General features: G+C 39.8%; 1 protein-coding gene and 1 long non-coding RNA gene across 8 annotated transcripts in view; one reads left to right on the forward strand and one right to left on the reverse strand.

Moving 5' to 3' along the window:
* The window catches only part of strada (STE20 related adaptor alpha), a 43,947-nt gene that overhangs the window by 9,823 nt on the left and 8,745 nt on the right, over nt 1-25,379 (forward strand). For all 4 annotated transcript variants that reach the window (XM_069905246.1, XM_069905249.1, XM_069905247.1 and 1 more), the window contains exons 4-10: nt 451-479; nt 2,634-2,736; nt 6,437-6,558; nt 7,736-7,844; nt 18,981-19,104; nt 22,155-22,326; nt 23,815-23,919. In XM_069905246.1, the coding sequence (XP_069761347.1) occupies nt 451-479; nt 2,634-2,736; nt 6,437-6,558; nt 7,736-7,844; nt 18,981-19,104; nt 22,155-22,326; nt 23,815-23,919 (764 nt within the window). The remainder of the gene's footprint in view (nt 1-450; nt 480-2,633; nt 2,737-6,436; nt 6,559-7,735; nt 7,845-18,980; nt 19,105-22,154; nt 22,327-23,814; nt 23,920-25,379) is intronic.
* Nucleotides 189-25,379, reverse strand: part of LOC138746797 (uncharacterized) — a 105,858-nt gene continuing 80,667 nt past the window's right edge. Inside the window, exons 5-7 of one of the 4 annotated variants that reach the window (XR_011347122.1) lie at nt 22,932-23,128; nt 20,137-20,336; nt 189-1,501 (exon numbers count right to left, since the gene is read on the reverse strand). This is a non-coding gene — a long non-coding RNA (uncharacterized lncRNA). Of the gene's footprint in view, nt 1,502-20,136; nt 20,337-20,410; nt 20,551-22,931; nt 23,129-25,379 lie in introns of all 4 variants that reach the window. The other 3 variants (XR_011347124.1, XR_011347123.1, XR_011347121.1) reach the window with 3 other exon arrangements.

Genomic DNA, 25,379 nt, shown 5'->3' on the forward strand with positions numbered 1-25,379 from the left:
AAAAGTCATGCAAGTTTTTCTCTTGCCCTGTGTGATGTGATTACCTTAGATGTACACTGCCGTTCTGCAGCTAATCTTTTTATTGTTGCATTTATATTATATGAAAGGGAAGCAATGTATACTATATTTTCCAATTATTCGCTTTTTGGTGATTTCTTCACATCCTGTAGAATAAAGTTACAAAACCATTCTGTGATGATCACGTGATATTTATTTTTTAATTTTTGTGGCGATTTAAATGAGAAGGCTATTTTAGCTTTTAAACCAATTTGATGCCTAAATCTCATTCTTACAATAGCATAATTTTTGCAAAAAGGGCAGTTTTATTGCTTTGAACAATCTGTAATTGTTGGATCACGTGGCTGTGACTTAGATTGGTTTACAGACTTGGCTGTCAGTTGTTTTGTCCAAATACAAAAAAAAAATCAACTTTTAGTTTCTTTGCTTCAGAGCGGCCTCGAGCGGAATACCACAGGAAGGTGAGTACACGTCACCAGAGGGATTGCATGTGAACCCTTGTGCAGTGTGTTATGTGGCTCTGACCCAGGAAACCTCTCAAGTTTGACCTCCTGCATGTCAGGCATTTTACTTTGCTGTTTGTGTTTCAAAGCAGCTTCCTTTTTTGTTCCTGCATGGGGCAAATTTGTTTCTACGTGCCAAAAGTGGCAGGTAATTGAAGACTTACAGACCTGGCGACAAATCCAGGAACCGTTCTGTGTTTTGAGGGTTTCTCAGATAGAGAAGAGATTAAATTGTGAACAAGATGTAGGACACCAGATTGCAGAAGTAAAAGTGAAACACCCTCCCCTATTCCATGCCAAATCCTTCCTGCTCTTGCATTCTATGCCTTGGTTAATAAAGGCAAGTAACCGTGAGTCTCTGATTTTATTTTTCTCTTTTTTCATCATCTTAACTGTGAGAGTAGGCTTAGTTCGATGTTCCCTTCAGAAGTTGGCATGTGATAGTGCAGCACTCCTTGTTAGCACTGCATTTGTGGCCCTGTGCTGATCTGGAGATGAACATAATTTACTGACCCACAGTTTTTAGAAAATATGTTTTTGAAAGAATGCGTTTAGAAATGGATGTTTTGGGTGGTGGTTGCAGAAGTTGCTTTCAAAGTGAACTGTGTCTCAAGTAAGTCGCTCTTAATACATTTCAGTCACTCAGAGATAGGCCTATTCTTTATACAATGCTCGTGACATAGCCTGCTTCGCTTGATGTCATTAAGCTCTGTCTTGGCCTTGCTGTGGTCAGTTGTTTGGCTATTCTGTCGTGAGTAATGTAACTGAGTAATGTAACTGAGCCCACTGTTGACACCTTGTCACTCCTGTGCATGCAAGGCGTTCGCTTGTTCCCTTGGTTCACTTTCTTTATCATGGATGAAAAAGTTTTAATTTGCTGTGCTGAAACAGACACTTTCAAACTTTGTGGGTTAAAGATGTGTGCAACAGGGTGGTCGGCTTGGAGACAGGGTTTGAACATCTGAGAGCAGAGTGTTTGCCTGCCAGGATAAAAAAAAAGATGAAATTAATTTTAGGAGGGATGTTGACATAATGGAAGGATTTGATAGAATAGAGACATTGTCTTGCTTAACTCTTATTTAACCCTTTCACTTGGACAATGATCCTTTAATACATGGAATTGAACTTCTTTACCCCTTGCTGTTTAATGAATGAAACTGATGCTGAACAGAAAAGTGCAGCTTTCATCAAAATACTGGAAGTGAGTGGGAAAGCCAATAGATCTGTTGGAGATGAGCATTAGGTATTCAAACAGTAAAATTCAATTGATAAATGACCTGTTTATATTGCCCAGAAAGCAAGGTAATGCAGTGTCAATGGGAGAACACAAGAATGTGGAACAGAAGAGAATTGTTTGCCCCCTTGAGCCTTTCAACATTTCAAGGTGTGATGTTTTAACTTCTGAGCATGAGTTTACTAAAATGATCCTCAATCTGGGAACTCTGTATTCAGTAATGTTCCATTATCAATAAACAGTTGCAGAATACAAGAGCTGCCCTTGTAAAGTTTGGAATGAAACCAAATTGGATGATTGGGCAGGACTTGGCAGCTGTGGACATCCAGGTGACTTTGGTGTTTAACACCAGGACCCAATTATCAATTCCAGTGAATGTTAAAAAAAATCCTCATAACATTTTAGATATTACATAAAGTGCAATAACACTTTGGTATGGACAAGATGGGCTAAATGTGCTGTATTGTTCCGTAGTTCTGTATTGTTTTTAAAATGAGAACTGGTGAATTTCAGCAATATGAAGACCATTACATTCAGAAAATGAGTGTGTTTACAAACCACTATCTTGCCGCAACCCTCAGTTCCTTTGGTCTCAAACCTTTCTAACTGTATGATCTGTCTTCATGACCTTCTGTAATACATTTGATGAAATGTTTGCCTTTGAGGCTCACTGCACCTGGACAGGTTCTTTCATTGTTCGTTCTTAGCTCCACCAATTAACATTTAGAATCATTCTTGTCTTAGATTTCCAAAGGTAATCAATATTATGAAGCTGTCTACGTGAATGGAATATACTTCTGTGAGTGAGCCATATTGGTCAATAGATTGGAATTCACCAATTGGTATCCCTGATATCCTGTTTCTTTTCTTGCCCTTAGACAGATGAACACTCTTCGGAAAATATTGCACTTCCCCAGAACTGGGACGCCATGAGCACCTTCCCAGCAGACAGTGGCTCGTACGAGCTGCTGACTGCAATAGGTAAAGTACCCGAGCGGAGTATGAAACTAGCAGATTTACTGCAAATGATTTAAATTATTCATTCAGAAAGTATGGCATTCCCTGGGTTTCACCGAGGGATTCAGGCGATTGGGAGGAATGTTCATCAGCAAATTCACAGATGCTGCATTTCAGAGTTTAAGTCAAAGTCTACAAGCTTTAAAATCTTATGGGTATTCAACAGTAAATAGATTAATTGTATTAATTAATATAATTAAGTAATTAACTGCTTAAAGAAATCTCTTGGTGCCTGCCCCATTGACCACTGACAGTGGGCTGATCTCGCCTCCAACCGTGCATCTTGGCGCCTCACAGTTCGGCGGGCAGCAGCCTCCTTTGAAGAAGACCGCAGAGCCCACCTCACTGACAAAAGACAAAGGAGGAAAAACCCAACACCCAACCCCAATCAACCAATTTTCCCCTGCAACCGCTGCAACCGTGTCTGCCTGTCCCGCATCGGACTTGTCAGCCACAAACGAACCTGCAGCAGACATGGACATTTACCCCTCCATAAATCTTCGTCCGCGAAGCCAAGCCAAAGAAGAAGAAAAAAAAGAGATGAACTGTATCACAGAGAGATAATTGAACATCATATAACAAATGTGAACAATAAAAGTTATAAATAACCTCTCAGCAAGATGAAACTCAGTAAAGCCCACCCAATTATCACAACATTAAATTCAGGTGATGTGTTATCTGTGTAGTGAGGAACAGAGTTTATATTTCAGGTCAGTGACTGTCACCAGAATCTCCCTTTTATTTTGTATCCATCTCCAATTAACTTGAGTATGTAGTTAAAAGTCTTAAAACAATGCAGTGAAGGGTTCCTGCAAAGACTGAACTGGGTTTTCCCATTGGAGTTTGTGTTATGAAGAAGTTGAGAGGGTATATGTAGCCATTTCGTTTTCATGTGTAAAAACGTTCTGAGCTGTTTGGTCATCAGTTAAAGAGCCATAGAGCACAGAAGCAGCTTTTCAGTCTATCTTGTCCGTGCTGACCGTCAAATGCTCATCCACACTTACCCCATTTACCAGTCTGCTGTCTTCTTTGCCTTGGGGATTCAAGTGCTCAGACATTGCATTCCGATTGCGGCCATCACCCAAGTGGAAAAATAATGATCAAATCCTATTTAACCCCCTTACTCCTCACCTTTAATCTATGCCTGATGGTTTTAGATGTTCTTATGGGAAAAAGATTCTCACTCTCTACTCTCTCTTCATTTTATGTACCTCTATCCAGTCCCCACTCAGCCTCTTATGTTTCAAGGAAAACAAACCGAGCTTATACTAATCTGGAACGATCCACCCTTCCTAATGTCTGAATTAATCTCTTTGCACCCTCTCCAATATAATTGCATCCTATAGTGCAGTGACCAGAACTGTATGCAGTATTCTAGCTGTGGCCTAACCAATGTTATATAAAGTAGGGAAAGGGCATGGGGGAAGAAAGGAACATAGAGGGGTAAGACATGAAGGCAACTTGAAATAAGGTTGGAGGAAACTCCTGTGGAATGGGGAATCTAAACACTATTGTCATTCTTTTAAGGTGAGTGGGCTGTTTTTTTTGTGCTAGAAAATGTATTCAATTATTTTGGGCAGGAAATTCCTACATTTTGATGTATCAATGTTGAAGTAACAATGAAAAGAACGACTGATAGCTGATGGGAAGCAACAGTGGTCTGAACGTTGTTGTGGGTGTCCTTTTGTGGTAGAAGTAAAAAAACAGCAGTTAGCTCCTGATTCAGGTTTCGCCCTGGGTTGGGAAGAAGCTACAACATGATACTTGCACTTTCCAGAACAGTTAAAACTGAGTTGTAGTCAATCTCCAAACAAAATGATGGAATTTCCATGATGGATTACAATGCAACTTGGTTACACTCCCTAGACCCGTATAATTCCAGGGTTTGTCCAGATGGAACTCCATTTCAAAGTTTCCGACGCCCTGTCCATGGAGCTAGAGTATCATGAAGACAACGTAGAGCAGAGTCAGCTCTCAAGCTCATCTTTTATGATCAGGCAAAATTCTCCCAAAATGTTCCTTTGGTAAATGTGAGTATTTTGGAGAACTATTTTGTTCCATCCTAGATTCTGACAGATTTTCTTCTGCTGTAAATAGTACTAGCTAATTTGTTAGGACTTTTTAAAATTTTTGCTTCTGTTTGACAAGGTTTTTTTTATTTTACTGGTGGTGACTAAATGTTCATATTAAAAAAATGAGTCAAGAGTTGTGTCTCCACAACTTTGATAACTTTTCCAAGCAGTGTTTTGGAGGAGTGTTTTGGAGGAGTGTTTTGGAGGAGTGTTTTGGAGGAGTGTTTTGGAGGAGTGTTTTGGAGGAGTGTTTTGGAGGAGTGTTTTGGAGGAGTGTTTTGGAGGAGTGTTTTGGAGGAGTGTTTTGGAGGAGTGTTTTGGAGGAGTGTTTTGGAGGAGTGTTTTGGAGGAGTGTTTTGGAGGAGTGTTTTGGAGGAGTGTTTTGGAGGAGTGTTTTGGAGGAGTGTTTTGGAGGAGTGTTTTGGAGGAGTGTTTTGGAGGAGTGTTTTGGAGGAGTGTTTTGGAGGAGTGTTTTGGAGGAGTGTTTTGGAGGAGTGTTTTGGAGGAGTGTTTTGGAGGAGTGTTTTGGAGGAGTTTTTATTTTTGTGCACAAAGTTTCAGAGCAATGCTGTTTCTTCAGTTTTCTTCCTCCTGGCCATCGTCTGCACTTCATCACATCTAAAATATAGGTCAGAATTAAACCTAGGCACCTGCTCAATCATACTCAAAACAATAAAATCGTCAGATATCGGAGCAGAAATAGGCCATTCAGCCCATTCAATCATGAGCTGATCCATTATTCCACTCAACCCCAATTCCCAGCCTTCTCCTCATAACCTTTGATGACTTAGCGAATCAAGAACCTATCTCCTCATTAAATACACCTAATGACTTGACCTCCACAACCATACGTGGCAACAAATTCCACAGATTTATCACCGTCCAGCTAAAGAAATTCCTCCACATCTCTGTTCTGTGGACACCTTTCAATCTTGAAGTTATGCCCACTTGTCCGAGACTATGGGAAACAACCTTGCTCCATGCCTTTCAACATTTGAAATATTTTAATGAGATTTCTTCCCCCTCCCCCCCCCCCCCCCCCACCTCATTCTCCTAAATTCCAAAGTGTATAGGCCAAGAGTTGTCAAACATTCCTCATATAATAACCCTTTCATTTCTGGAATCATCCATGTGATCCTCCTCTAAACCCTCTCCAATATCAGCACATCCTTTCTTAAATGAGGTGCCCAAATCTGCTCGTAATACTCCACCTCACCAGTGCCTTAGAAAGCCTCCACATCACATCTGTGTTCTTGTATTCAATTCCTTTTGAAATGAAGGTCCTCCAATTGATTTCATCCACTGGTACGGGCAAGTCAAAGCATAGCCTGATTCGCTCTGGGAGGGTTAGCTTCATTTACGCATTTGAATTGGAGATTGGCCTTGAATCCGTGGTGACTGGGTTGTTAAGATAAAGATGAAGTCATCCATGGCATGAAATATCAGGAAACCTTAAATACCCATCACTTGGACATTGCCAAAGCAAATGGAGCAGAGCATGGTGTTGAAATTGGATAGATGTACTTGAGAAGCACAAGTACTCATGTAATTCTGCACCAACTCAGATTTTAATAAAAATGTGTCTTGTCCAGGTAAAGGTTTTGATGACATCATGACTGTAACCTTGGGGAGGTACAAACGAACTGGTCAGCAGGTGGCAGTTCGGAGAATTAATTTGGACAACTGCACCAATGAGATGCTTGCTTTATTACAGGTAAAAGTGAGAATACGTGGACTTAGACAGCGTGATCTGTTATGAACTTATTGATTTCAGAGGACCATTTATCTGTTATACTTGCAGTAGGTAGTTGAAATTTGAACAATGAATTTGACATAACTTGAAAGATTTTGCCTTGCTTTTGGAAGGATCACAAGACTTTAAAAAAAAACCTTCATAATGCCTAGTAAACAAGAACATTTGCAGATATAGGGTCGAATGCAGTACACAAAAAGTGTTGGAGAAACTCAGTAGGTCACGTAACATCGATGGGAAGTAAACGGCAGCCAACATTACGGGCCTTGATCTTTCTTCTGGAATGTTTAAAATCAGACAGACACCTGAATTCAAAAGGTTGGGGGAGCAATGGGCCAACCAGTCAGAGGTAAGAGATGGATTCAAATGGGGGCAGAGAAGAGAAAGAAGCTGAGGAATTACAGACCAGAGGGCTAAGAAAGAAGTCTAATCGGAGAGGGAAGGGGTGAGGAGCTGGAGGAGGGGAGACAGAAATAAAGGAAAGAGACGGGGTGGGGATGAATTGGAGAAATGAATATTGATGCCATCTGCTTGGAGACTGCTGAGAGGGAACAGGTGGCCTCACTTTGAAATTTGTTGCAACTTATTTCTCAAAAGAAACGATTTTAAAAAAAACTGAGCAGAAACATCTGGAAAACAGTTTGTGTTCTTTCTTCATGAGATGATAGCTTCGTGGATGGAATTTAATGTTGGGCATCGTTTGGGCTGTGAAGTTGACTATGTCACGGTTAACTCAATGCGAAAAGTGCACATCTGTCCAAGAACTCTGGGTTGTGCATTTTTCCCTTCCTTTTTTTCCCATTTGACCAGTGGTGGTTTTGCCAACCATGTGAACGGTGTCTGAGATTCTGCCTTTGTGTTCTGATTTGAAACACTAGAACCCTTTCCCCTCTCCCTAATCGATGCAGCTTGACCAGCTGAGTTCCTCGAGCAGATTTTTGTTTCAGATCCCACCATCTGCACTCTCTCTCGAGTCTCCATTATGAGCTGTTAATTTGCTGGGAGTGACATTGAATGATGTTTTTAGCATAAAGTTGCACCACTGAAGCATGGAATGGTGCATTGATTCAATCTGCCTCTGTTAACTCATCCAACTGCAAAACATTATGGGTAACTAACTCTGATTCTGCTTCACCAGGGTGAGCTCCACATATCCAAGTTGTTTCATCATCCCAATATATTGCCATATAAAGCCACGTTGATAGCCAACAATGAAGTGTGGATAGTGACACCGTTCATGGCTTATGGTAAGTGTCGCACATCAGTCCTGTCAATGACTAGAGAAACCAAGGTCTGCTGGAAGTGCTCGGCTCAGATAGCATCCAGAATGATCAGTCAGCGTTTTAGGTCTGGACTCTTTATCAAGACTAAGATCCAAGAAAAATATTACACTCATCAAGGGGGAAATAAGGTGGGAGTACAACCCAGAGCTGATGTCTCACCTCATACAGATGTCCTCTACTGTTGCCTCAGGAATAGAGTGCTGGCTGTCCACCCTACCTATCATAATATTGTTGACCTCTATTAAATAACCTCTCATCCTTCGTCGCTCTGGAGAAAAAAGCCCTAGCTCAGTTAACCTTGCCTAAAAAGGCATGTTCTCCAATCCAGGCAACATCCTGCTAAATCTTCTCTGAACCATCTCCAAACCTTCCACATCCTATAATGAGTTGACCAGAACTGAACACAATGCCCCAAGTGTGATCTAACCAGAGTTTTATAGAGCTGCAACATCACCTTGTATCTCTTGAACTTAGTGAAGACCAACATAACATAGACCTTCTTAACTACACTATTAACCTGCTGCATGGCAACCTTAAGAGATCTATGGGTTTAGATCCCAAGCTCCCACTCTATTAAGAATCGTGCTAATAACCATGTACTCCATTGTTAGGTTCAACCTTCTAAAATGCATAATTTCACAATTATCCAAATTGATCTCTTCATTTACCACTTTTCCATCCAACTTTGTCACCTATGACAGCCTTCCACATTATCCACAACACCTTCAACCTGTATCATCTGCAAACTTGCTGACCTATTCTTCCACTTTGTCCAGAGTGAACCCAAAAGTCTACGTTGATGTGATTGTAGTAAAAACACAGAAATACAGGAGGGACTCAGCCACTCTCACAGCATCCATAGGAGGTAAAGATATATCATCAAAATTTTGGCCCTGAGTCCTTCTTCAAGGAAAAAGCAAAGAACAGGAAGGTGTCAGAATAAAGACACTAAAAGGAATAGGGGATTATCACTTCCAAATTTCAGATTTCGTGACTGGGCAGTCAATATGTGTAACTTATTGTTACTTTAGTTTTGATGCTTTAGTTGATCACTCTTCCTGGGTAGAAATTAAACTTAATTTTTCTAACAACTCATCTATGTTGGCAATTTTAGGTTCTTCTTTACCATTTTCCTTTTCTAAATTAATAAATAATCCGATAACAAGACATAGGTTGAGAATATGGGCACAATTTGGGAAATGTTTTGGATATCATAGTTTTTTCTCTTGCCAGCCTTCCTTGTTAGGCACAGGTCTTAAGGAGTGGAACAGATTAGGGATAAAAAGTTTCAAGGATCTTTTTATTCAAGATAATTTTGCTTCTTTCAAACAATTGACAGCAAAATTTAAACTTCCTAATAGACATCCTTTTAGATACTTGCAAATTAGGCATTTTGTTCAGTCCAAACTTTCTGATTTTCCTTGAATTCCCAAAATAAATTTTCTTGATTTACTTTTTGATTTGAAGTTTTCCCATGGTGATTTGATCTCAATTATTTACAATAATTTGATGGACTTAAGAACGGCCTCAGTAGATTTGTAGATAACAGGATCAAGAATGAATGGGAACAGGATTTGAATATATCATTTTCAGATGAGCACTTGACACCACTCTTAATTTGGTTAACGAATCTTCATTTTGTGCACGACATTCTCTGTTACAATTTAAGGTGGTGCATAGAATACACGTCTAAAGTTAAATTATCTCGTTTTTATTCTGATATTGATCCACTATGTGATAAATGTAAAAATCTTTGAAGCTTCACTGATTCATATGTTTTGGGAGTAACCCAAATTAAATAAATTTGGAAACAAATTTTCCAAACTTTATTAGTGATTCTTAAGAATCCTATCCCTAACCCTTCATCAAGGGCTTCAGCCCAAAACGTTGGGTGTATGTATGCCTTGCTTCCAAAAGATATTGAGTGGCCTGCTGAATTTCTCCAGCACTTTTGTGTATTCCAGGTGAGGCAAGTGTATTCCGTGCACTTGGTGTAACCTAATCTGCATTTGATGAACCCAGTGTGGCCTCCTCTTTATCAGTGAGACCAAACACAGATTAGGTGACCACTTTGCCAAACAGCTATGCTCTATTTGTGGATCTAAGCTCCCAACTATTCCTACATAGATATGTCCTAGACCTCATCCATTGTCAGGGGTGAGGAACAACCAATCCTTATTCTTCTTGGACAGCCTTAAACCCAATGTTATAAACCTTGATTTTTCCTATTTCATGTAAACCCTTGTCCAGTTCCATTGTTTTCATCTTGTCTTTAGCTACTCCCACTCAACCCAGTGGTTTCTCCCTCCACCTTTCACTCTGGGCCCCTCTCTCACTTTTCCCCATTTATGTGGGATTGTAGTCTTGATGAAGGGTCCATACCTGAAATGTTGACTGACCATTTCTAACCATGGATGATCTCTGACCCAGTGGGTTCCTCCAGAGTCCATCACCTCAGCTTTTGTGTTTCTATAGTACATTGTAGTTTGGAAATCATGTTTACATTTTCACATCTGGCTTAGACCTTTTTCCTCCCCTCTTTATGAGGCTTATGTAATGTTGACATTATTTTTTGCCAAACTATTTTCAACTTTGGTGTTCTATTTGACTCAGAGATGAATTTGTCACAAGGCAGATTATTTATACTTCTGTGCCATTATTTGACTCCAGCTTGCATCCTGACCACCTTCACAGCTTCTCCCACCCATTATCCCGAGGTCATCCAAAACTCAGCCACTGGTGCTCTAACTTCACATTCACTCAACAACCTGCACCTGCTGGCACACACTTGGATTCACCCTTCTATCACTACAGCCTGCTCCAAGAGTATGGTTCCAGAACATAACTTTTTCCATGTCATATATTCAAACCTGCTTCCTTCTGGTAATCTCAGTCTGTTCCCCAATTTATCCTTTAAATAAGCTTTCATTTGATGATATATGCAAACATTATACCATATTTGTACTTCAACTGTTCAAATGTTAATAAATTATTTCCCAAAAAACAATTTTCTATTCTTTTGATTCCTTTTCTCTCCCATTCTCTGAAGGAAAGGTTATCTATTGTATTTGTTTTTTTTCCTTTCTAAATGGATTTTCTATATATTAAGTCAATGACGCAATACTGGTGAGCTTTTATATCGCACCAGCTTTTCATCCCACTTATAAAGTATATGTTCCGGTTCCTTCTCCCCTATTTTATCTAGTTCTATCTTAGTCCAGTCTGGTTTTTCCCTCGTCTGGTAAAAATCTGATAAATATCTTAATTGTGCTGCTCTATAATAATTTTTTAAGTTTGGTAACTGCAAACCACCTTGGTTGCACCTCTCTGTTAATTTATCTAACGCTATCCTTGGTTTCCCCCCCCCCCCCCCCCGCCTTTCCACAAGATTTTCCTTATTATTCTCTTTAGTTCATTAAAGAATTTCTCTGTTAAGGGAATTGGCAATGATTGAAATAAATATTGTATCCTTGGGAAGACATTAATTTTAATGCAATTTACCCTCCCTATCAACGTTAGCGGTAATTCTTTCCAATGTTCTAAGTCTTCCTGCAATTTCTTTATTAGTGGCTGATAATTTAGTTTGTATAGGTGGCTTAAATTATTATCTAACCTAATACCTAGGTATCGGATTGCTTGTGTTTGCCATTTAAGTGGTGATTCTTTTTTAAATTCTGTATAATCCGCGTTACTCATTGGCATCACCTCACTTTTATTTGCGTTGATCTTCTACCCCAATATTTCTCCATACTCCTTCAATTTCTTATGTAGTTCTTTTATTGATATTTCTGGTTCTGTTAAGTATACGATGATGTCATCTGCAAATAAACTGATTTTTTATACTCCTTCTCCTTTATTTTTATCCCTTTTATTTTCTGTTCTTATCAGTTCTGCCAATGGTTCGATTGCTAAAGCGAACAATGAGGGGGATAAAGGACACCCCTGTCTAGTTGACCTACTTAATTTAAATTGGTTCGATATATATCCATTTACTGTTACCTTCGCCAATGGTCCATTATATAATGCTTTACTCCAATTAATATATTTTTCTGGTAGATTGAACCTCTGTAATACTTTAAATAAATAATTCCATTCTACTCTGTCAAAGGCTTTTTCTGTGTCTAAAGCAACAGCTGCTGTTGGCTTCTTATTTCCTTGAACTGCATGAATTAGATTAATAAGTTTACCGACATTATCTGCTGTTCATCTTTTCTTAATAAATCCGGTTTGATCTTGTTTTACTATTTTTGGTACACAGTCGGCCAATTTCTTTGCTAATAATTTCGCTATTATCTTATTTGAATTAAGTAGAGATATTGGTCTATATGATGCTGGTGTTCGTGGATCCTTCCCCGTCTTTGGTATTATTGTAATTATTGCTGTCTTACATGAATCTGGCAAGTTTTGTGTTTCTTCTATCTGGTTCATTACTTCCAGGAGAGGAGGAATTAATAACTCTTTAAATATTTTATAGAATTCTATTGGGAATCCATCCTCTCCAGGCATTTTATTGTTTGGCAGCTTTTTTAATATATCCTGTACTTCCTCTCTTTCAACTGGTTTTATCAGTTTGTTTTGTTCCTCTTCTTGCAATTTCAGCAGTTCAATTTTAGCTAAAATCTCTTCCATTTTATAATTTTCCCCTCGTTTTCAGTTTGGTCTAATTGTTCATAAAATTCCTTAAAGTTCTCATTAATCTCCGTGGGATTATATGTAATTTGTTTGTCCTTTTTCCTTGATGCCAATACAGTTCTTTTAGCTTGTTCTGTTTTAAGTTGCCTGGCTAATATTTTATGTGTTTTTTTTCTCCCAGTTTGTAATACTTTTGCTTTATTTTCATTATGTTCTTCTCCACCTTGTATGTTTGTAATGTTTTGTATTTTATTTTTTTGTCTGCCAATTCTCTCCTTTTTGTTGTATCATCCCTTTTTACTAGTTCCTTTTCTGTACTTACTATCTCCCTTTCCAACTGTTCTATTTCCTGATTGTAGTTCTTTTTCATCTTAGTTACATAACTTATTATCTGCCCTCTAATGAAGGCTTTCATTGCGTCCCATAATATAAATTTGTCTTTCACTATTCCGTATTTATTTGAAAATATGTTTTAATTTGGCATTCAATAAACTCTCTAAATTCCTGCCTTTTAAGTAGCATGGAGTTTAACCTCCATCTATATGTTCTTGGTGGGATGTCCTCCAATTCTATTACTAATAACAGGGGTGAATTATCAGATAGCAATCTAGCTTTATATTCAGTTTTCCTAACTCTCCCTTGAATATATAAATCCTTGAGTATGTTTTATGCCTACTTGAATAATATGAGTATTCCTTCTCTCTTGGGTGCTGCCTCCTCCATATATCCATAAGTTTCATTTCCTGCATTGATTTAACCATAAATTTGGCCATTTTATTCTTTTTGCTTGTCTTTTGTCCAGTTTTATCCAACATTGGATCCAAATTAAGGTTAAAATCCCCTCCTATAAATATATTTCCTTGTGTATCTACAATCTTCAAAAAAAATCTTACATAAACTTTTGATCCTCCTCATTAGGTGCACATATATTGAGCAAATCCAAAATTCTGAATATATCTGACACTTTATCATTACATACCTCCCTGCTGGATCTATTATTTCCTCCTCTATTTTGATTGGTACATTTTTATTAATTAATATAGCTAAACCTCTAGTTTTTGAATTATATGCATGCTGCCGCTATGTGTCCTACCCAATCTCTCTTTAATTTGTTATGTTCCACTTTAGTTAAATGCGTTTCCTGCACAGATGCTATATCTATTTTTTCTTTTTTCAGTAAATTTAATAGCCTCTTCCTTTTAATTTGGTTATGTATTCCATTAATGTTTATAGTCATATAGTTCAACGTGGCCATCTCATATCCTGTTTACACCTCATTTCCGTTTCCTCATCACCACCATCCACCTTTTTTCTATTTTCTATTTTCATCTCTATTTTCTCTTTTTAAACTCAATGTATGACAACTCATTTAAAACATAAAATATTCCAACAACTCCCACATCCAATATTCCCTTAACCCCAAATATCCCCCCCACTCTGAGTTGCCCCTTATCCCTTGCCGGGCAACCACAACTCCCCTTTCCATTTGGATTGCAATTCTACTCGCAAGCGTCAACTGATTTCACAGTGATGGTTATTCTCTCCCCCCCCCAACCCCCCCTTCCCTTCTCTCCCCCCCCTTCCCTTCTCTCCCTTTTTTAGTTCTTTACATATACATTGTTTTTACATCTTAATATATATATTTTATCGCCATTCTTCATTCTTATTACATCTCTTCATCTCTCCTGTCCTCCGGATCCAAGAACAATCTGTTTTGCTCCCCGGGGATAAATATTTTAAGCACAGCTGAATGTCTTAACATGAATTTATAAATTTTTTTTCCATAGGATCGATTTTGCTGTATTAAACTCCTTCTTCTTCTTTAAGAGTTCAAAACTTATGTCTGGGTAAAAAAAAATCTTTTGACCCTTGTATTCCAATGGTTTATTGTCTTCTCTAATTTTATTTCTTGCCTGCTCCAGTATATTTTCTCTTGTCGTATATCTCAAAAATTTTACTAAAATGAATCTTGGTTTTTGATGTGTCTGTGGTTTCAGAGCTAGTGTTCTGATGTGTCCTTTCTATTTCCATTCCTTCCTGCATTTCTGTCATTCCCAGGACTTTCTAGATTCATTCTTTTATAAATTCCTTCATATATGTGCCTTCTTCATCTTCCTTTAGGCCCACTATTTTTATGTTATTTCGTCTATTATAATTTTCCAACATATCAATTTTCTGAGCTAACAACTCTTGTGTCTCTTTAATTTTTTTATCACTTTCTTCCAATTTACCTCTTCAGTCGTTTACTTCCATTTCTACAGCCGTTTTTCATTCTTCCACATTTTCTACTCTTTTCCCTATTTCTGTCATGACCAGCTCTAATCTTTGCATTTTATCTTCTGTTCTTTTCATTTTTATTTTAATTGCACTAAATTCTAATGACAACCATTCTTTTAATGCTCTCATTTGTTCTTCAAAAAAAGCTTTATCTATATTCTGTCGATCTGTTTACCTTCTATCTCTCTGTGAAGATCTTGGTCTTCTTCTTCCTCTTCTTCTGTGTCTGTACCTGTGTTTGTGTCTTCTTCTTTTCTTCTTTGTATCTGTGTCTCTTCTGATGAGTAGCTTGTCTCACTTTGTCAAGTCTCTTCTTGCTTGGCCTCTTGCTGTTGGTCCTCTTCTTCTGAGCTGCTCATCTGTCGAGCCTCCTGCTGCTGCTCCTCTTTCTGTTCACCGTCGGCTTTCTTTCTCACTTGGTACTTCACTCCCTCTCCTGCCACTTTCCTCATCTTCCAGCTGAGAGCCCTGGTGTCGGGCATCCCTCAGCTGGTTGCGCCATGGTTGCCCGCTCCTCGGCTGAGCCCCCCTCTCGTTGGTGTTTTCCTTTACCTTAGATTGCGCACTGCGCGCTTTTATTTAACTCAGAGAGCCATTTTTGCAGTCCATCGGTTGGGGGGTCACGACTCCACAGGGCTGTCACCAATCTTGGAGATCAGACACTCTTCTCCATCACAGCTCCCTGTTCCTTCGTGCAGGTAAGGCCTTCTCCTTTCTTTTCCGGTGTCTTTTCATTTTTCCCCATTGTTTTTACTTTTTCCTTCTTAAGTGCTATTTTCTTTCTCTTTTCTGCAACTTTATCTTTTATTTCTTATATTTTGTATTTATTGAACTTTGTCTTTTCTTAACTTTTTTTCTTCTTTTCTGGAGACGGCTGGTTTTACCCGACCGGCCACTACTCCATCATGTGACTCCCCACTTTGGCTACTGTTGAGGGGATCGATGCACCAGGGACAAGTTGTAGTGATCAGGTCTCTGGCATGGTGTATGGTCCTATGACTAAGAAGGGAAGGGATAAGAGGAAGCATGGAATTGTGATAGGTGATTCTATTGTTAGGGGTATAGATCGAAGGTTCTATGGAGGAGATTGGATATCTTGTAAGATATGTTGCCATATAGTTTTCTACATCAATATATAGAGGTAGCAACTAGAGAAGGGGCAGTGTTGGATCTGCCATTAGGAAATGAGATGGATCAGGTGACAGAGGTGTGCATTCGGGAGCACTTTGGGTCCAGTGATCACAATACTATTGGTTTCAAAATGATTATGGAGAAAGATAGGTCTGGGCCCAGGTTTGAGATTTTTGATTGGAGAAAGGCTCATTTTGAGGATGAGAATGGATTTGGAAGGTTTTATGGGAAGATTGGAGGACATTCAGAGGTGAAATGTTATGAGTACAGAGATTATGTGTTCCTGTTAGGATAAAAGGAAAGGTTAAAAGTTTTAGAAAACCTTGGTTTTCAAGGGTTATTGGAAAAAGAGAGAGGTGTAGAAAAAGTCTAGACAGCATGAAGTAAATGAGATGTTAGAGGAACATAAAGAATGTAAAAAGAATCTTAAGAAGGAAATTAGAAAGGTTAAGAGAAGATATGAGGTTACTTAGTCAAGTAAGGTGAAAATAAATCCAAAAGGTGACTACAGATATATTAGGAGCAAAAGGATAGTGAGGAATAAAGTTGGTACCCCAGAGGAAGAGAGTGTTTGGCTATGCATGGAGCCAAAGGAGATGGGGGAGATTTTGAACAGTTTTTTTTCCTTCAGTATTTACTAAGGAGAAGGATATTGATCTGTGTAAAGTAAGGGAAATAAGCAGGGAAATTATGGAAATTATGGTGATTAAAGAAGAGGAAGTACTTGCACTTTTAAGGAAAATGAAGGTGGATAAGTCTCCAGATCCTGACAAGATATTCCCTAGGACCTTGAGGGAGGTTAGTGTAGAAATAGTCGGGCTTTGACGGAGATATTTAAAATGTCATTAGTAACGGGAATGGTGCCGGAAGATTAGAGGGTGGCTCATGTAGTTCCATTGTTTAAAAAAGGTTCTAGGAGTAAATCTCATAATGATAGGCCTGTAAGTTTGACGTCAGTGGTGGGTAAGTTGATGGAAGATATTCTTAGAGATGGTAGATATTTGGATAGGCAGGGTTTGATTAGGAACAGTCAACATGGATTTGCAAGGGAAAGATCATGTTTGAAAAACGTTATCAAATTTTTTGAGGTTACTAGGAAAGTTGGTGAGGGTAAAGCAGTGAATGTTGCATATATGGAGTTTAGTAAAGCCTTTGATAATGTTCCTCAGGGAAGGTTAGTTAGGATATTAACATTGAGGTCGTAAAATGGATCCAACAATGGTTAAATGGGAGATGCCAAAGAGTAGTGGCAGATAACTGTTTGTCAGATTGGAAGCCAGTAACTAGTGGAGTGCCTCAGGGTTCAGTATTGGGTTCATTACTATTTGTTATATGCATTAATGATCTGAATGATAGGATGGTAAATTGGATTTGTAAGTATGCGGATATCTAAGATAGGTTGAGCTGTGGAGGTGAAGAAGGGTTTCAAAGCTTGCAGAGGGATTTAGGCCAGTTAGAAGATTGGGCTGAAAGATGGCAAATGGAGTTTAATGCAGATAAGTGTGAGGTGTAACATTTGGGTAGGGCTCATCAAAATAGAACATACATTGTGAATGGTCGGGCATTAAAGAGTGCAGTAGAACATAGGGATCTAGGAATAATGGTACATAGTTCCCTGAAGGTGAAGTCACGTGGATAGGGTGGTGAAGAAAGCTTATGGTATGTAGGCCTTTATAAATCAGAGCATTGAGTCTAGGAGCTGGGATGTTATGTTAAAATTGTACAAGGCATTGGTGAGGCCAAACTTGGAGTATTGTGTACAGCTTTGGTCACCAAAGTATAGGAAAGATATCAACAAATTGGAGAGAGTGCAGAGAAGATTTACTAGAATGTTGCTGGGGTTACAGGGTCGAAGTTATAGGGAAAGGTTAAATAAGTTAGGTCTTTATTCTTTGACTCCCAAGAACTTAATTTAGTCACATTTCTAACAGTTGAGAGGGGATTTGATTGAGGTATTTAAAATTATTAGGGATATAGATAGAGTTGACATGGAGAGGGTTTTTCGTTTAAGGAAGGGGGAGATACAAACAAGAGGACATGAGAATTAGGGGACAAAAGTTTAGAGAAACATGAGGGGGGACTTCTTTACTCAGAGAGGGGTGGGTGTGTGGAACGAGCTTCCAGACGAAGAGGTGAAGGCAGGCTCAATATTGGCATTAAGGAGAAGTTGATTATGTATATGGACAGGAAGGGAATGAGTTGAGTGTAGGTCAGTGGGGTTAGGTGGGAGAAAGAGTTCTACATGGACTAGAAGGGCCAAGTTGGCCTGTTTCTGTGCTGTAATTGTTATATGGTTATTGAAAGTCCAAAGAAAATGGTACACAGCAAAGTAAGGGTCCTTAAATGAATCCCTGATTGAGTTTGTTGTTGAGGAGTCTGATGGTGGAGCGATAGCAACTGTTCCTGAACCTGATGGTGCGAGTCTTGTGGCACCGCTACCTCTTTCCTGATAGTGGCAGTGAAAACGGTGCGTGTGCTGGGTGGTGTGGATCCTTGATGATTTCTGCTGCTCTCCAACAGTAGCATTCCCTGTAATATTCTCAACAGTGCCTGTGATGTTCTGGGCTACGTCTACTACCTTTTGCAGAGTTTTACTCTCAGGGATATTGGTGTCCCCATACCAGTCTGTGATGCAGCCGGTCAGCACACTTTCCACCACACTTCTGCAGAAATTTGGCAGGGTTTCTGGTGTCGTACTAAACCTCCGCAAACTCCTGAGGAAGTAGAGACGCTAACTTGCTTTCTTCATGATGCCATTAGTATGTTGGATCCAGGAAAGATCCTCCAAAATAGTGACTCCCAAGAACCTAATTTAGTCACATTTCTAGCAGTTGGATCTTTATATTACTCGTGTTCCCAAACCAGAATTCACTCTTTGAACTTTTCACCATCTGCTGTAATATTTGCTTGTGGCTTGGTATCAAATGTTGCTTGATAATACCTCTGTTCCTGTGTAAACATCAGTTTCAGACTAGTTGGTTCTGATAGATTTTTATCTCTGTTATGTGCAGGTCATTTAAATTTTAAATGGATTTTAATAATTTTATGTCTAATTACTAGGTTCTGCAAAAGATCTGATGAACACCCATTTTACAGATGGTCTGAATGAGCCCACAATTGCCTACATCCTACAAGGGGTGCTGAAGGCTTTGGTTTATATTCACAGAATGGGATACGTGCACAGGTAATGTATTCGGGATCAGACCGCAGTCAGAAAGGAGTTGACTGAATCTTGCTTTTGCAAAGGTGCTCTTTAAACAAACAATTTTTTAAAAATTTATTTAAAGATACGGTAGAAGTTGACTCCGGCTGTTTAAGCCCATGACATCCAATTACACCCTAATTAACCTACATGTCCACAGCATAACTCAAATTCTATGCAAAACTAGCATTGAGCATTACAAATAATGAAATGGAATGAAACTGTTGGTGGTGCCTTGTTATCTGGTCCCATTATCTTTGCCAAATCACCTTTAAATGTAATGATCTCTGATAGAAATAGCCCTTCATATACCTACTTCCAGATCCCTGGAAGTAGCCCTGTCCACCTCCACTTTATCTTTTTCCTTTGCAAAGCCCAAGAACTGCACAATCTGAGTTCTTATAAACCTTATTAAAATTTGAACAAACCAGTTTCCCGTGACCTTTGGTGCCCCAAATCCTCGAATCTTCCTTCCCCCTTAACCAGCTTCCGCTTATTGAAGATTTCTTCATGATTGGCACCCTTCAATTGAGAGCAGTGGAGCACTCTGTATCCCTCCACCATTGGTGGGGAACCAACGAGCATTGCCTTCCAACAGCCACTCACTCTTTACCTGTGTTAACATTCACCCTAACTCCGAATGTCCACTCAACCTCATCTCATTAACTTTGTGCTCTTATCCTTTTTCCACCTCTGGGTGCTGAGACAGTTTGTGTCTCCATCTGCAAATGCCAATAGTTGTTCTAATTTGACCTGGAATAGGTTGATTGCTGGTTCTATTGTGTGCTGCAATAGAATGATTCCATGCCCATGCCGTTCCCCAGAAGATAGTAAAACCGGACAAGGGGAGCCTAATGTCCAAGCAGGACTGGGTTTGAACTTTCTTCTCAGCTTTAACCATAGAGCAGCGATGCCCATGTTATATGGGGAGAGCTGTGCAGTGCACAAAGCTGCTCGTCTTCCCCACCTATGAGTAGAATAAGTTAAAATAACCCATAATATCACATGCAGTACCTGAACAGGGAAGTCCCAGCATCTGCAGATTCTCCTCTTTAATTCCATGATACAATATGGTGATTGTCCTTGCAGCCTCATTTAGAGCACTCCTTCCTGTGCAGATCAGAGCTATTGCCTTGGTCAGCAAAGTTGGCCATGTGCCCTTTTATCATCTCAATGTGATTTTCCCACAAGCTTTTTAGAAAAAATGTTGCAAACTGAAAATAAAAGAGAAAATGATAAATCCTTTTGCAGAAGTTAGTAACTGTGGAGAAAACGAATGTTAACATACCTGGTTGATGACTTTTAATTGAATCTGAAATGTTCCTTCCCAGTGAGAGGTGCATAGGACAAGACAGCGCGGTATAGGCCCTTGGGCTCTTGTTGTTGTGCGACCCATAGATTCACTGCCAAAAAAGGCTGAGGTTCTGGCTTATCACAAAAAACAGACCATTTCAGCACAGGAACAGACCCTTCAGCCCACAACTTCTGTGATGCCATTCTAAACCAATCCCATCTGCTTGAACAATGACCTGTCCTTCTATTCCCTTCCTGTCCAAATGCTTCTCAAATATTGCCATTGGATCTGTTTCTACCATCTCCGCTGGCTTCGCCTTCTGTGTACATTTTGTTTTAAAAACTTGCCTTATAACTTTACCCCTTTCATCTGAAGCAGATGCATTTGAACCCTGGAAAATTATCTATTTCTACGCCTCTGCTTATACGTACTTTATTTTGGTTGTCACTTGGCCTCAGATGTACCAAAGTAAACCATCCAAGTTTTCCAACCTTTCCTATATCACGAATGCAATCCAAACAACATCCTATTGAACCTCTCCTGCACCCTCACCAAAACTTCCACATTCTTTCTGCAGCAACTTGAACCGTACACACTACTCCAAACGTAGCCAAACTAAAGTTTTGTACAGTTGCAATGTGACTTGACAACTTTTCCATGCCCCAACTGATGAAGGCAAGCATGATGTATACCTCTCCACCACTTTATTAACTTTTGTGGCAATTTCAGGGAGCTCTGCACTTACACTCAAGGACCCTCTGTAAATCTATGCTCCAGAGGGTTTGCCATTTATTGTTTCCTTTTCCAAAGTACATCACATCGTACTTGTTGGAATTCTGTGCTGGATTGGATCATAAGAGAAAGCTGACTTGGATCCTGCAGCTGGCACTCTGGCCGTTCTTAGTTCTGAACGATTAAGTTGGCCTCCCTTCACACAGTGTAAGCCACGCTTCAAGGTTGTACTGTTTCAGTTGATGTGCAAATCCAAATACACGACAATCCCATCCAAACAGCCAGGCAAACTTCATGAATTGGATCTTGTCGTCGAGGCAATTCCACCAACACAAAGGGTAGTTACAAACAGCCCAGGACCAAAACATTGGTCAGATTTTACTTCCTGTGGATGCTGCATGACCTGCTGAGTTTCTCCAGCACGTTTGTATATTGCACTAGATTGCAGCATCTGCAGATTTTCTTGTTTGACAAGAGTCTTTGAATATCTTTTAGGCAGAAGTAACCACTTGATAAGCAAGGAGGTGAAAAGTTACCTCAGAATTAGGTACAATGTGGTGCCGAACATGTGCAGGAAATGATGATGAGTACCCACAAGGATTCCCCATTTCAGCATTTGCAGGTCCAGAAAGCGCATGCTCTTGGGTGGCACCTTGATGTGACAAAAGATCCCTCAATTACGTTGCACAAGGTAGTTGCAACTAGTTGAGGAAAGATGACTTGTTAACAGATGGTTAGGTTCAGACACAGGATCAAACTGGCTCTTTGGGGCTGTGCTAGAAGTTCCACAGATCGCCACCTGTAACAGGAAAGATCATTCTCACCTTGGCTATGCTCCATTTACTATAAAATTGCTCTCTTTTCTTGAATTTACTCTTTTTTTTAAACTGTCATAAGTTGCACACCTTTGTTAAATCTCCCTCCACCTCCTCTGCTGCAGAACAATTTCTAACCCCTTTAGCCTCTCTAGTCTCTAAGTAATTGCAGCGTATCTTGTTCTTTTCAGGAGCGTTCAAGCAAGTCACATTCTCATATCATCGGAAGGTCAGGTTTATTTGTCAGGACTTCGCAGTACGATCAGTATGATTAGTCATGGGCAGCGGTTACGGGTGATCCACGACTTCCCAAAGTTCAGTGTTAAAATCTTGCCGTGGCTGAGCCCTGAGTTGTTACAACAGGTAAGATGACGTCTACATACAGATGAGGAACAGGAGTAGGCCTTCTCTCCCTTTGCTCATTGTCAGGCCCACTCTGCATTCCTCTCACCACAATGGATTTTCACTCATTGATTTGGCAAGAATCTCTCTGCCTCTTCCTTTAAAGTATTCAAAGATTTTGCTTCCACAGCCCTCTGAGAAAGGGAGTTCCAAAGGCACCACCTTCAGAGGGGATAAAAGGCCTTTTCATATTACAGTGGCTGCTAGTTTTAGGTAAATCAGGAAAGTTTGGTTCTACATGCACCTAATCAAAAACCCTCAGGAATTTGTTCATTTCAGTCAAACTCTCTCATTGCTCCAAACAGTCATGGGTGCAAGCCAACGCTTCTCCAGAAAATAACGTTGTTCCACTCGAAAAATGTTTGTATTTATTGTCTCTTTAATTCAATTACATATATTTTTGTAGTTTTTTTTCCCTCAAGTACCTGTTAAGCAAGTGAGAGTTTTGGGTGCACAAGGACCTGACACTATATGACCACATATTTGTTGAACTTGTATGGCAAAAAATACAGTATCGTCTCGGACATCCATATCCCGTTGCATTTCAGAACTCAAAAAACATTTACCTAAAATGCTGCTTTCATTTTTCCTGCCAGAATGGATTATGTCCAGAATGCACTTTCCCAGATTATATTCCATTTACCAGATCTTTCAATTTGCCCTCATAATTTCCTTGTGCTTCACAACAACATTCCCATGTACTTTTCTGCATTCATCCAGGTCATTTATGTGAATTGTAAAATGTTACAGCACAGCACAGTTCCTGTGGCACACATGGAGAAAGACACGCGTGTAACCATATAACCCTAACCATATAACCCTAACCATATAACCATTTACGGAGCGGAAACAGGCCATGTTGGCCTTTCGAGTCCGCACCTGTACCTACCCTGTATTTCCTGTTAGCCAACTATTCCGTCCAATCCAGAATATTTGCTTTTGCAGCATTAAGTTTTATTTTCTGCAATAATCTTTGATGCAGCATTTGTCAAATGCTTTTTGGAAATGTAAGCATGGTATAACCACCATTGTCCTGTTACCCACAATAACTTGCTGTTCTTTTAACATGAATGTTTATTTATCAGCAATCTCGGCTTGAGGTCTCTATTGAATGAGTCGGTTCTGCTGTGTGACAGTTAACTGATGGTCAACTGTTTGAGCACTGGCTTTTAGTGGTTTATTAATATGATAGTCAGAGTGTGGAAACGGGTCCTTTGCTTCAGCCCAAGCTGCCCATGCCAACCAAAATGTCCTGGTCCCACCTGCCTGTGTTAGGCCCATATCCCTCTAAACCCATCCTATCCTTGTAACCATCTAACTGTTTCTTAGACGTTGCAATAGTAGCTGCCTCAACCACCTCCTCTGGCAGCCTGTTCCCCATATCCACCACTCTTTGTTTGCAAATGGTAACTAAAATACTCTTAACAGTTTTGTTTTTGTTTCCTGCAGAATCTCCAGGGTTATGATGCCAAATCTGATATTTACAGCCTGGGAATCACTGCTTGTGAGCTGGCTAATGGACATGTTCCCTTCAAAAATATGCCTGCAACTCAGGTACAGCCGCAATGGAATGCTTACTGCATCACATTCCTGTTCACCAGTGATTATTGTAAAACCTTGAACTCCTATTTCTCCAGTAGATGTAGAGAAAGATGAAGAGTGGTTAAATTATCATGTGGAGAACTGTTAAAAGTTTTGATGTACACTTAATTCATCTCAAAACACTTATTGTCTTCACTTTTAATTGTATATAGTTAAGCACGGTGTTTTCTGACAGTGGTGTGTTATTTGTCAGTTATGGACAACAGGGCTTGCAACAGAATTGGATTTAATAATTCCTTCCCAAGCTCTGAGAGATGAAGTAAATTGTATTCATGGGGTTTATACTGCAATTGAAACTAATAATAGTGGGATTAGGTGAATGAGAACTAATGAGAATAAATTGAAATATGTGCAAAATGAGTAGGAGAAATGTGTTCATGCTGAAGAGATGTGATGTGTGGGAGCTGATAATGCAGTTATTTCTGGGGAACAGGGAAGGCAAGAAAGGATTAAAGTGATGGAATAAGAAGAGGCACCTCGGAAAACTCGAATGGAGTGTGGCATATGAACACTGAAAGATTAGTGTAGTCCAGACAAGTTGAGAGGAGGAACACCTCTGTGGGGCTTTGGGAGTCTTGGCTCAGTGTCCAGCAGGTGGAGCAGTGATCAGCACAATCGGGAGGCTGGCGAAGTATTCAACCAGATCTGTAGAATGCAAGTTCAATAGCATCTGAGGCCGACAGCATTGAATCCACGCTGCTGAAGATCAAATTGTGCTGGGTAGGTCACGTCTCCAGAATGGAGGACCATCGCCTTCCCAAGATCGTGTTATATGGTGAGCTCTCCACTGGCCACCGAGACAGAGGTGCACCAAAGAAGAGGTACAAGGACTGCCACATTGACCACCGCCAGTGGGCTGATCTCGCCTCTAACCGTGCATCTTGGCGCCTCACAGTTCGGCGGGCAGCAACCTCCTTTGAAGAAGATCGCAGAGCCCACCTCACTGACAAAAGACAAAGGAGGAAAAACCCAACACCCAACCCCAACCCACCAATTTTCCCTTGCAACCGCTGCAACCGTGTCTGCCTGTCCCGCATCAGACTTGTCAGCCACAAACAAGCCTGCAGCTGACGTGGACATTACCCCTCCATAAATCTTTGTCCGTGAAGCCAAGCCAAAGAAAGAAGCATAAATGCACAGTTCATAATGATCACATAAATAATCATTTACACCAGGAGTGGACAAACTCTTTCGATTTCAGGCCACTTACAAAAAATATAAGGAGTCATGGGTCAAACAATGTTAAAGCCAACAGTTTTCAACCAGTTCCACTACAGGAAAAATGGTGTTTTTCGACCAGAAAGCCCCTGTGCCATTAAAAAAAATCATTTTCCATCAAAATAAACTGTTCAGCTGTATTGTGTAGTTAACTGTTGATATTACAGTAGTAATATCAACAGTTAACTATATGC

The sequence above is a fragment of the Narcine bancroftii genome, chromosome 12 (genome assembly GCF_036971445.1).
Source record: "Narcine bancroftii isolate sNarBan1 chromosome 12, sNarBan1.hap1, whole genome shotgun sequence".
In the NCBI taxonomy this organism is placed as follows: domain Eukaryota; kingdom Metazoa; phylum Chordata; class Chondrichthyes; order Torpediniformes; family Narcinidae; genus Narcine; species Narcine bancroftii.